The sequence below is a fragment of the Haliaeetus leucocephalus genome, unplaced genomic scaffold (assembly GCF_000737465.1).
Source record: "Haliaeetus leucocephalus isolate CR32 unplaced genomic scaffold, Haliaeetus_leucocephalus-4.0 Scaffold866, whole genome shotgun sequence".
Lineage (NCBI taxonomy): Eukaryota > Metazoa > Chordata > Aves > Accipitriformes > Accipitridae > Haliaeetus > Haliaeetus leucocephalus.
The window spans coordinates 1,924,924-1,937,129 of NW_010973302.1; the positions used below are offsets into that span (position 1 = coordinate 1,924,924).

The window sequence follows — 12,206 nt, forward strand, 5'->3', positions numbered from 1 at the left end:
ACTATGAAGGATAAGAAGCAGGAGAAGGTTAACTGTGGGAAAGGGTAAACTTCTGCTCATATCATATATAATTATCACTCCTGCTGAATCGCAAGGAAGGAAAAGGGGGGGGTGGATTTAAAATACAGTGCTTATAAGAGTATGTTGATCTACTGCTGCTGTGCAAGTGACTACAAAATATGCATAATGTAATACACGGTAACGTAGATGACTATGGTATCAAGTTAAGTAATTTCAAATTAACAAATACTATAATTACCTTAGGCCTCAAAATTTTGTATGAAAAATAAATGATTTTTAAAAACAGGCTCCTATCTCCTTTCATCCTCAATAGATAATATTTAAACTATTTCAGTAAACTTATTTTAAGCATTATGTGGTATTTAAAAGACACTGAGCAACATAAAAGTGAATTTTCAATTCTTCCATTCTCAAGTCTTACCCTGTAATTATTACAAAATACACAAAAATAACACAATACAGAAATCATGTCTAAGTTTCCACATCTGTTCATTGCTCAAAACTTGCTTCTGTTTCATAACAGACTATCAAATTGTGTTGCTGTCTTCTAATCTGTATTGCACTCTACCCATGTACCTGATCCTACGTAAAACAAAGGATTGCAAAGGACTAATTCAGAGATATTATGGATGGGCAAATCTGCCATTTAGTCTACCAATCCTATTGTGTCTGAGTTTCATCTATACTCCAACACCATATACAGGCAAATAATCAGACAAAAAAACATTAACTAAATGTTTGGGCACAAACAGAAAAAAAATTTCAATTTTCTAACAGGATGTGGTACTTATTTTTTCCCCTTTCCCAGGGCAGGTCATTAGAAAGCTCTTTATAAAGGCTCTTCTACTTAAAGCTTTAAATGAAGATACTTAATTCACTGGGAGAAGAGATGGCACTTCAGGTACTCATGAAAGAAGCAAGAATATAAGCGTAGGAGTATGCCAAGGGAGTTGTTAAGAGAATGGTTCAAGAGGAGTGAAGGGGGTGGAAGTGTAGGAAGAGACAAGAACAGACGTAGGCTGAAACATTAAGAGTTTGCATTAAGAAATGCAAACTCGATATACAAGTAGTAAAAAGTCATGGGGGGATATGATATCAGAGGAGCTACAGAGGAAGGCAGGAGTGGTGGCAATGTGGATGGACTTCACAAATCAAGCTTTACTAAGCCATTTTGCCTGTGGCAGCACTAAGGCAGGAAGACGCTCAAGCGTGACTAGAGAGATTAGAACCAGGAAGAATAATACCATCAGGTAAGCAGAGGTATCAATATACACAGTGAGAACTGCTCTCCAATCACAAGCAGAAGTACAAACCACATACTGAAAAACCGCTTCGGAAAAACATTTTAAGGACAATTTTCTGTAGCAATTGAAAAGAAGGAAAAGAATGTACCTGTTGGGACTCTTGAATAAAAATGTTGTAGGGAACAACTTAATTTCTTCTCTGTTTAAATAAACTGCAAACCAAGCGACTGTTTTTTGATGCATTTACATTACGGGCACAGCCTAAACATGGCAGTGGTCTAGCCTTGAGCATGTAAACTGGAAACCAGAAAGGAGATGCATGTTCCAGCAGCACACTGAGCTGTGTGTAACCTCATCTTATGCAGAGGCAGTGATGTGTTTAGGCTGTGCTGCACCAAGTTACAGAGACATGCTCTTTTACTGCCTCCATGAGGAGATCCACGTGCACTGTCACAGACTGTAAAATATTTTCTGGCAGATCACTTGCGGCCTGAACTTTAATATCCCCTAGGGATGCATCCAGTGAATGGATCTCACAAAAAAGTAAAATAAATAGTATCAGTTTTAACAGCAACTGACACGCAAAGTGTTATTTAGTTTATCGGGGCAAAAGAAAATAACATATACCTTCACTGTTAACAATAACTTATATTTTATTCTTATTATATGGAAAAGAAAAACCCTTAGGAAGAATTTTTATATGTAATACACACACCAATAAAACACATCTGGTGTGGGGAAGAGAGCAACCACCAACCAAAACACAATATATAGTATAAGAAACACGAGAACCCTTTTTCTTAACAAAAAATGGCATCAAGTCTTTCATATTCTTCAGGCGATATCTCTCTATAGCAAACAGTCCACCCACAAAAGGTCAGAATCTAGTCATACTATTCAGGAAAAAACATTAGTCAACCTACTGGGAAAGGCATACACTACAATATGTTGCAAAAATTCCTATCTAGGTCACTCCCTTACATCACAGAATCCTTGAGACTGGAAGGGACCTCCTGAGACCACCTAGTCCAAACTTCTGCTCAGAGCCGCAGAGCAGGTCACCGTATCGACTGAGTGATTATAAAGAATAAAATATGCACATAAAAGTATTTCTTACAACATTTTAAGTAACTTGAAGCACGTGATTTATCAAATAGGGCACTACTTGTTCATTTGTTTGGAGTTTTTTTAATATCTTAATGAAAGAAAAATAGGGCCTAAGTGCTACTTTTACGATGTGCTGTCCTGCAGGTATCCCTGCAGTGCCTGCAGATGTAATTGCTTCAGATTCTAACACGTCTCGAGATGGGCCGTATATGATTACAATCCAAGCAGGCCTGCAGACAGCTTTTCTATACTGAGCATGCACACCAGTATCGCTTGTGGAAAAAGAAATGGGCTACAGGTGTGTTTGTAAGAGAGGTCACATACAAGGCAAAACTTCATAAGGTTTGAAATATAGTTTATAGAAAATAAGACTCACTTGCCACCCCAGATGCAATTCCGTAAAGCAGTCCTCCTCCATCTGTTTGCTGCTGAAAGACATGGGTCCCTGGAGGAGGGCTTCTTTCTTGTCTAATGAAATTATATAGTAAAGTTTTCACAAGTCTGCTGGTATATGGGAGACTGAAAAGAAAAAGAAAACAGCTTTAGTTGACTCACAGCTTGCAAAAAATTGGCACAACAAAGCCCAGGCAGTGTGCAAAGGCTGGTGTTTGGCATTAAACACGGACAGTAACTCTCCCAGTGCTGAGCAGACTGAAAAGGAAAAGAACGCCAAGGTCTTGCCTATGCAAAGATGCACGGACTTCAGCAGGGCTCTGCAAAAGCACCTTCAACAACAGGATCATGGAAACTATTTTTTGTTTTCTTTTTTCAATATCACTTTTAAACCAATCACGTAATTTGCGGACTCGTATTCTTTTACCTCAAGACACAACGGGAAAAATATTTACACAAGAGAAAGAAACATTGTATTTGTTTAGTTTTCCCTCCATGCTTTGGTTACATAGAACAGGTAACAACAGCATTTCTCCACACCCCCAATATTTTTGTCTGTGTGCGTGGCTGGGGCCAATTTGCAAAGACCAACAAAACATCTGACCTCACATCAGTGAGTTTGACAAACGCACGTAAAATTTGTTGGTTTTAAACAAAAGGTTACAATATTTCCAAAACAGAGAAGGATTTCCACAGAGGCAAACAGTTGGTTCCCATTCCCATATGATTTAGAGGTGAACAGACAGGGGCTATGTTATGATGAACTCCAGTCCCCTCTAACCAGTCCCCCTCCAGCTCTTCGCATTGCCCTAGATTCCCAGTCACCGAATTCCCACGCCTGTCTCCAGAGGCCAGGTACCTGCTACTCCCAACTTAGACCTACACATACTACCTCTTCTCCCAAGCATTCCCCATTTTGCCCCAAACCCTCAATTCCTTTGGTGCTGAGATTTAAGTACCACCAAACCCCACAAATACCTCTTCTGCCTCCAGCTGCTCTGCCCACATATTGCTGAAGTTTGCCCTGTGCTCCCTCTGCCCGCAGGCAAGCTGAGCCTCCCTCCTTTCCCCACGTGTCACCCCAAAGCAGTACCTCTCTCTTACATCTAGCAGAAATTTCAGAAAAACAGACAGAGACATTTACCAAAAATCTGCCCACATGGAATTTAAAGTTGAAAGAGGATGAACGGTAGCCTGACTAAAATGCGTGTAAGCCACCATGACAAAGCATTTAAACAAAACAACCCACTCGCCAGAACAAGTAGTATTACTCACAGGACCGAGTTTACCACCTGCTAAGTATTTCCACTATTGCAGCTTAAACTCAGCATAGCACGTATTTGCAATCTTTCGAGGGGCTGCTATTTATTTGTATTGCAAGAAGGCTCATTAGCACTTCTGAGGTACACAGGTTCTCTAGACTGCAGTGTTACAGGAAAAGACCCACAGCTGAAACAAAAAAGCCATCCTGAAAAGTAAAAGCTGTTTTAAGTTAATGAAATTACCAAAAACAAAAATGGCTTCCAAAATAGTCTTACTGAAGTCTGGGCTGTGAAATTTAAACCTGAAACCTTCCAGCAGCCTTTACAAATGTTTGCTTTCGTGTTCTGTTTTCTTTCGAGCAGAACAAGTTCTCTACCAAAATGTATTTCACTGTCTTTTGTTTTCAAGTACAAACAGCCTCAACAAGCGATCAGAAGCATTTGCTTTGCCATTAGGTACCACCCCAGAACACAACATACCATCGACCATGCATCAGGTATTTGTGAATGATGCTCTCTCGCAGAATTTCTTTGTGGAATAATTGGCAGGAGAGGAAGACAATGAGAGTTGTCACAGCTTCCAAGGAAATGCTGTATGTAATATCTCTGCAGGAAAAAAAAGGAAAATTTATGGAGATTAATCTACTGGGTTTGTTTACAAAATGACTTCCAAGAGCACTCGGTAGCTTCATCTGAGGTTATACACCATTTAGCACAGCAAGTTTCAATTGGGAACACGTAAACAACAAATTCAAAAAAACCCCACTCAAAAAGCAACATCTCTTCATAACAACAATGGGTTGTTTTTCTTAGATATAAGCTTTCCCCCCTCCCCCAATACGCCAGAAGACAATGTAAAAACATTGAGGTATTGCCCAGAACATTCCAGCTGCAATTTCCAGACTACGCTTCACTCTAAAAATAACAAATATATCTCAAAAGCATGTCCTTTGTCCTGTTAAATAAAATTGTCACAAAAACATCATGCTAAAGTCAGGGAAAAGTCCAGCTAGGCAAACACAGATCCATCTGCCAGGAAAAGTGGATCCCTAAGAAAGGAATATAATGCACAAATGCTAGTTTGTGTAAGAAATGCTCAGAATATCAAGATACTACATACAATTGTTGAGTTTTAAATGGTATTTTTGAGGTAACGGTGAAGTCTGAAGATATTACAGCCAATCCCAAAGAATGTGCTGTACTGGTTAAATGCTGATACCAGACAGTTTAGCAAAGCTCATTAAGTTAAGGTTAATTAGGAAAGGCTGTGCAGCAAAATGGATGAGAGATCTACTATTTGGGATATCTTGTGCTTTCTGTTCCCACCTCAGCCTATAATGTCTTTGTGACATATCTTATTTTTAAAAGGGGAAGAAAAATGGCATTTGCCTCCTTAATCAGCCATAGATTGCAGACTACATAAAACCTTTTAAAACACAATGAAATAACTTGGACGTGAACCAGTATCGTTCTTGCTTTCAACCAAAGACCATTTCTACCTCCTCCAAAAGTAAGGAGATACTTCATTTGGTGTAACAGTACCATGCTGTAATCCATTAGAAAGATTGTCATTAAGTACTTTTAAAGTTTCCCCCACTGTTACTATTTAATTTCCACTGTATGCTTCACAATCGAATATCATTAAGTTACCAAAGCTGTCCAGCATCAATTATCAAGGGTTTTTTTGACCTGGGACCTACTGGAAATTCAAAATCTATTTATACTTCTCAAATTCAAAGATTTTATAGTATCTCTATCTAAAATTAAAAAAATGAAAAAAAAAATCAGCATCAATGCGTGTTTAAGCAATGATGCTGTTTTTCTTTGTTACAATGTCACCTTCCAAAAATTTTATTCTTAAGAGTTAAAACAAGCATAAACATAAAACTAAGTGCTCTTTCAAATAACAATGACTTGAAAACTACAGTGCAATCTCTCTTGAAACAAGACAAATTAACCACAGAAAAGACTGGCCGGAGTAAAACTCTTCATTAGTCTCAGGGTCAGAACCAGTGTGGTCCTTACCAAAATGAACAGGATTTCATTTAGAAGAAATCAGTCTGATTTTTAGCACACTCAAATACTTTAATGTTCTCAAGTGTGCTGCTAGAAATACTGTAAATAACGTGCATTACTGTAAAGCATGAGAAGAAGAGTTTCATGCATCACGGTGTATAGACAGCTTAAGTTAAGTGCTTCTGCAGTAGCTCTAGGCCAGAGTTTCTGAGCAAAGAGCATACTAGAGATTTGCTAAAAGTCAAGAGCAAACTGGAATCACAATTACCTGGATCACAGTCCACAGAACCGCACTACCTCTGATATAAAAATGTTTTGAAAGTGAAGGTTATGCAAACTCTCTGGTTTTGTTTTCTCTCGCATAATTTAAGTATTTGAATTTGTAACATTTTAAGTTATATATGTCAGGAAGAAAAGTACTGCTTGAATAACATTCTTCCTTAAAATCATGCAGTACATAGTAATTACTTTTAGTTTTTGTGAGTTACCTGACTTTTTGCCCACTACTGAGGAAGTTAGCCAGTGTAAATGCTGATAATTAGATCAGGCCAGAGGTTACACTGTGATCTGGTTCCACTGCAAATTCATCTCAGCCAGAAACAAGGCTGAGCTAGGAACAGCTCCCACTCCCTCTCCAGAACAGTGATGCTTTGCAATCCACTACCCATGTTCATCCCAGGCAAAGCAAGGAAGACCAATATATATGGATTATTAGAGGTTTAGCCACCAGCAAAAAAAATTAAGAAAAGTTCTTCTATCAAAATAAAAACAACAGCTTGGAAAAAATGCTTTTTAGCTATAGAAAAAAAAAATCAGAAGTTTATTATTACCAAGGCTCAGAATACAAGAATAACATCTCCAACCCTGAGCTGATGAATGAATAGGCTAACTTTGTGACACACTACAACATCCACTGGGTCACTTTGCTGAGGGGAAACAAATTTTAGAGTCTACTATACTTTTTCTCCATTTCAATCATTCATTCACTTATTTTTCTGACAAACCATACAAGTGGAATAGCAAATTTGAGGAGACATTACAAAATTATTTTCTATTTTTCTAAGATTCAGTGTAAAGAAATAAACAAAGAGGTTACTGTAATGTATTAAGTACATTTTTGGGGAAAAAAAGACCTGCTTTCAATACCCTTATATAACTCTGAAAGAAAAAAAATAGAAAGAAAGCTGAATTCATACAGTTCCAGTTAGTCAGTTATTCTCATTTTCTTTCGATTCAAAACCCAGTTAGGGCACATTTAACTGCAGAAACATTCCACTCAACCTGTAGAATCTGTTCAAATTAAATCTGCTCTGACATAAACACAACCAGAGTCCTGATGGCTGGGGTAACCCCTCAGCTACAGTCACCCTTAATTTATCAGCACAAGGATAAAGCTTCAGAGCAAAATTATTTTCTCCACCAAGGGTCAAATATACAGTTTTCTGAAACTCAAGCATTTCTAAAGGGTCACAAGAACTACCACGAACCTCTTTTAACTTCAAAGAAAATACTGTTTATTTATATTGAGAGACTATAGAATAGGGGGGTTTGGTTTTGATTTTTTTTTTTTTTTATTCAAAGCTATCAGTCACATAGAACAACTTTACATGGAATTTATGCTGATCTCCAACTTCCTCTGAAAACTGTTTGCTTGCAGATAAGGAGGAAACTAGAAATAATGAACTCATGTATCAATTACATGTCAAAATTATTTAGCTATTTATTTCAGAAAACCAGAACTGCACGATGACTTGAGCTTCTGTGGGGTGTTTTTTTTTTTCCTTCCAAAGTGTCTTCTAAAGCAAACAAAATCCACAGAACTCAGATAAAGCTCATGTCCCAGGAATATGGACTTCATAGACCAACGTACCAAAGCATACACAGGTTTGCGGTTTCCCCCCCACCCCTCGTTCTGGATTTTCTCTTTTGGAGGTTTCAATAGTTATTCTCACTTATTTTTTTTCCTTTTTCTCTCTCTCCTTCACACTGGAAGACATATTCCCATATCGGGTAGACAAGCTAACAAATATTATTCTTTTGTCCCTCTTAAGACATACTTTTTTCATGAGGGAACAATGTGGCATAGACTGAACTCTAGAAATCACGGCAATCGTTTCTCTCCTGCGTTTGGGTTCTTTCCTTATTACAAGTAGCTGTCCTCCTTGGTTATCACATTTCTTACACAGTGACACAAAGCAAGCGCCTGTTTCTTTAACCAGATGGAATAGGTCCAGGTTCTTGTGACACCCAAGTTAAAACTGATTTCTGGCAACAAACCTTATATATACACATTTAGTCTCTAAAGCAAAGATATCATATGTATCCGTTGTTATTGTAAATTATGAATTCTTTAGAGAATGACAACTTGAGCTACAAAATGCAAGACTCCTAGACGCTAGCATAACATAAATGTGTGCATATCTTTAACACACTTTTTAGTATCTACATTTCGATGAGAAACAGTTGATAGGTCAATGGATTCCTTCCAAAAGCAATGATACCAGATCATTTCAATGAATGCTTTTAAACAACCATGTACAATTTGTATTAATCTTCAGGTGACAACTCATTAAAATCTAATGACAAAAATTCTAGTAAGTCAGCGACACTTTCCATCTTAATCCCTTTTGTCAGATAGATAGCAGAGATCCTGGGCTCCAATTTGAGACACCTATGGCCCTGGGAGTACTGCTTAAAGCAGCACTGCATTTAAACTTAAAAGAAGTACTGCTTTAGCAGAAATTGGTAGAGTAACTAATTCTTCCAGGATACAAACTGGAAAGGATATCACTTCTCTTCTGGTCTTCCATCAAGAACATACATTTTTATTGATTTATTTCATTTATTAATTGTGGTGGCAGACTTGTGAATTCCATCAGAGCTATCAACCTTCAGGCATTTGGGGCTTGAGAATGGCACCAGACCATCTATCTGCGTATCACACCCTCACAAGGTTTTGTTGGCTTGAACTGGACCAAGATTTTACCTTGCCCTTTTACAGACACTTATTTCAAATATATCACAATGCTGATACTGTCTTAAAAAGTTCCAAATGTCTGAAAAAGAGGTCTATGGTCAAAACAGTAATCTTTAACAAAAATGAAAGATCTTCTTTGTGGTGGAAACAGGAAAAGAGCACGCACAAGCAGCCAGTTAAGGCAACCTGCCTGAGCAATAACTCTTCCAACTGCAATAGCTTGAACACTTGCCATTACTTGCACCCACAGACAAGTGCTCACACTAAATGGTACCACATAACAAACAGATGCCACACCATGACACATCACTAGGTTTCAAAGTAGATTTCTTCTGAGCTACAAAGAAAACGCTGGAATCTGAAGCAGACCAAAACATGAAGATCATAATAGCAAGGCCGTCTGTCAATCACAGCCCGTGGGGAAAATACGAAAACCAAAATATGCTTGTCTACTCCTGCAGACTCAAGTAAAAGCAACAGAAGCAGTTCGCCGGAATCTGATGCTACCAGCAGCTTATGCATTTGAGTTGGTAAGGGGAGAGGTATTAGTGTAATTACTGTTTCCAAATGATGCAATCGCCCCCCATAGAACAAGAACTATGGTCCTGTCAAAACCTCAGCTCCCCAGTGTCCTGGCATCTGCTTTTTCGACTCAAAACCATGTGGATGACCTTCTAGCAGTGTCATCTACTGAGAACTTCAACAGTCTACCTACGTTTCACCATCCTGCTGCTGCTGGCTTCTCTCCAATGCCAAGCTCTGCTCACAACTGTTTTCTGTGCTCACCACATCATTCAGCTTTGTTCCCTGCCTCCGAGAGGGAGGTCTGTGAAAGAGGAACCAAGATGAAGCACAGAGGCAATATATTAAGAAAATCTCAGCTAGGAACTCCAATTACCACTCTGAAGGCACATGCTGTTGTAAACACTTTAATTACTCAATGAAATGCAGCTATTTCTATACCTTAGCAAACAGAGGCTGAGAGCTCATAAATTATTTCACACCTACAGAGCAAACAGCCTGAACAGTCAGAAACAAACCTCTGAATTTCAAGTCACACCACTAGACCAAACCCCCTCCCAGTTTAAATATTTTCCTGAACTTTCACCCAGCCAGAGCTGTCTACTCTGAGTATTAAAAGGTTAAAAGGTAACTAATTTTCTAATTTAGGAGAGTTGCCAAAAGGGCTGATTCATACAAAAACTCTCAAATCGTACAGGAACCAGGTTTCATTTCCCTGCTTCCTGAGGGCCCACCAGAAAGGTGAAAGAGGAGTCACCACAGAGAATAGGATCAGTTTTGAAAGCTGAAAAGCAAGTAGAATATCTGGTTATCAGTCTCAGGATACAAGTACAACAACTCAAAGTGAACATAATCTTTCCTCTTGGAATCACTCCTAATTTTACACCCACTGATGCCACACACGCACCATGGCAGCCGATAATGCATTATGCTCATTACAGCTGACTCCAAGCACTGGGGAGATGTCCCAGAGGGGTACTCAAGAAACACCAACTGGAAACAGAGAGCATCTCTGACATTTCCTACTGCATCTCCCCCACACTGGATACTCTTGACTGGGAGACAGAATGAGAGTGAGAAAACAAAAAAGATGGAAATACTCTAAAGAGAGTATCTAAAGGATTAAAATGACAGTTGGTTTCAAGACCCTTTATTCCCAGACCTATTCCTAAACCATCTCAGACTACATGGCTGTGTACATATTCACCTCACTGGCATTCAGTTCTTCCCTCTAGAGATTAAAAACATTAGAAAAAGTCCAGGACTTAAATGTTGCACAGAGAATCTATTTTCTTCTGTATATACCTTTCATATCAACAAGTCTTGTTAGCAATACCCACTAAATCTAAGACCTTACCCTTCAAAGAACAGAACACGAGAGCAATCCAAATACCCATAAAAATGGACCGCTCGAATGACTGGGCTTGTGTAGCTTTCATACCTCAGGGAAAAGGCAGCCACAGAGACGACCCATGTGCACAAAAAAGCTACCTTAGACCATTGCAGAGATCTGGACAGAGCCAGACCAGACAAATCATGTCCTGTGTTCCAGCCGCGCAGCCTGCGTGAACAGCAGACCTGCTCCACAATCTCTCTATAACACCACTTCTCAAATGTGCTGGTTTGAAGGCAGAGCCATCTTGATGTAGTGGCAGCAATAATCTCTTTATGTCTCATATGCTTGTCTAGGCAATGGAGAAAAAAGGCTTATGCCTGTCAGCCTGGTCGCTGTCACTGCTTTGAAACAGTCTGCAAACTCTTAAGGCGCCTAAGAGAGATACGCTTGACTTCAGTGCCTAGGTGTCTTTGGCGCCCAGACCAACGACCAAACCCAAATACTAGCAGGCAGGTGTTTTTCAAGATGCATCCAATATCTTTTGTGAAGACAGGGCTGAAAACCATAACAGAGAATGCAGACTATTAGGAGCTTGAATATACAGCACAATGTATGATAAAGAGTACATACGTCTGATAACTATGTTCTGTGATTAGAAAGTTTGTTACAAGTTGAATGTAAGTTAAACCACAGCTAGTGAAAAGGCAGGTCATAGAGAAACACTGATCTAAGTCTAAAATAAAAACTAAATTAGAATAGAATGGGAACAGAAAGAAGAATGTGACAGATAAAAATTCTTCTGCTTAGGACCTTTAGACACTTAAGAGGCCACACAACTGCCGTCAGAAAAGGATATAAAAGTAATGAAGAAAATCTTCCAAATAAATACATGTTTTTTATTTGCTGCACCACCGCAAGGTGCAGCAGCAAGTAAAACTGCCTTTATACTCATCAGATACCTCCTACACAGAGCACAGCAGTCTTAAACCTTGAGGATCTTCAAAATGAAGCAATACAAATCTCTTTCAGTTTGGATATTTTTGCTAGCTTCAACCTAAGTTTCAACAGATGGAAGTTTCCCTTTGATGATTAGACAAAGTTGCCAAAAAAGCTGAAGTCAAATAGCTCTTCAAATACTGGAGCCACTACAATCTTGATAAAAGTTCCTTAAATAGTCCTCTTTTAAAAAAAGCACTATTCTGACTTATTGTTTTTAAAGTAACAAAAAAATTAAAAATACGACCCTCCTGAAATAGGAGAGTAAACGGTTCTTAACCTCTTCACTGCTCACAATTAGCAACGAAAAAAAGCCTAAACATTTCTCATCA

General features: G+C 38.7%; 1 protein-coding gene across 4 annotated transcripts in view; it reads right to left on the minus strand.

The window, feature by feature from the left end:
• DYM (dymeclin) overlaps positions 1–12,206 on the minus strand; it is a 219,045-nt gene that overhangs the window by 168,624 nt on the left and 38,215 nt on the right. For all 4 annotated transcript variants that reach the window (XM_010583004.1, XM_010583005.1, XM_010583007.1 and 1 more), the window contains exons 7-8: positions 4,508–4,633; positions 2,749–2,891 (exon numbers count right to left, since the gene is read on the minus strand). In XM_010583004.1, the coding sequence (XP_010581306.1) occupies positions 2,749–2,891; positions 4,508–4,633 (269 nt within the window). The remainder of the gene's footprint in view (positions 1–2,748; positions 2,892–4,507; positions 4,634–12,206) is intronic.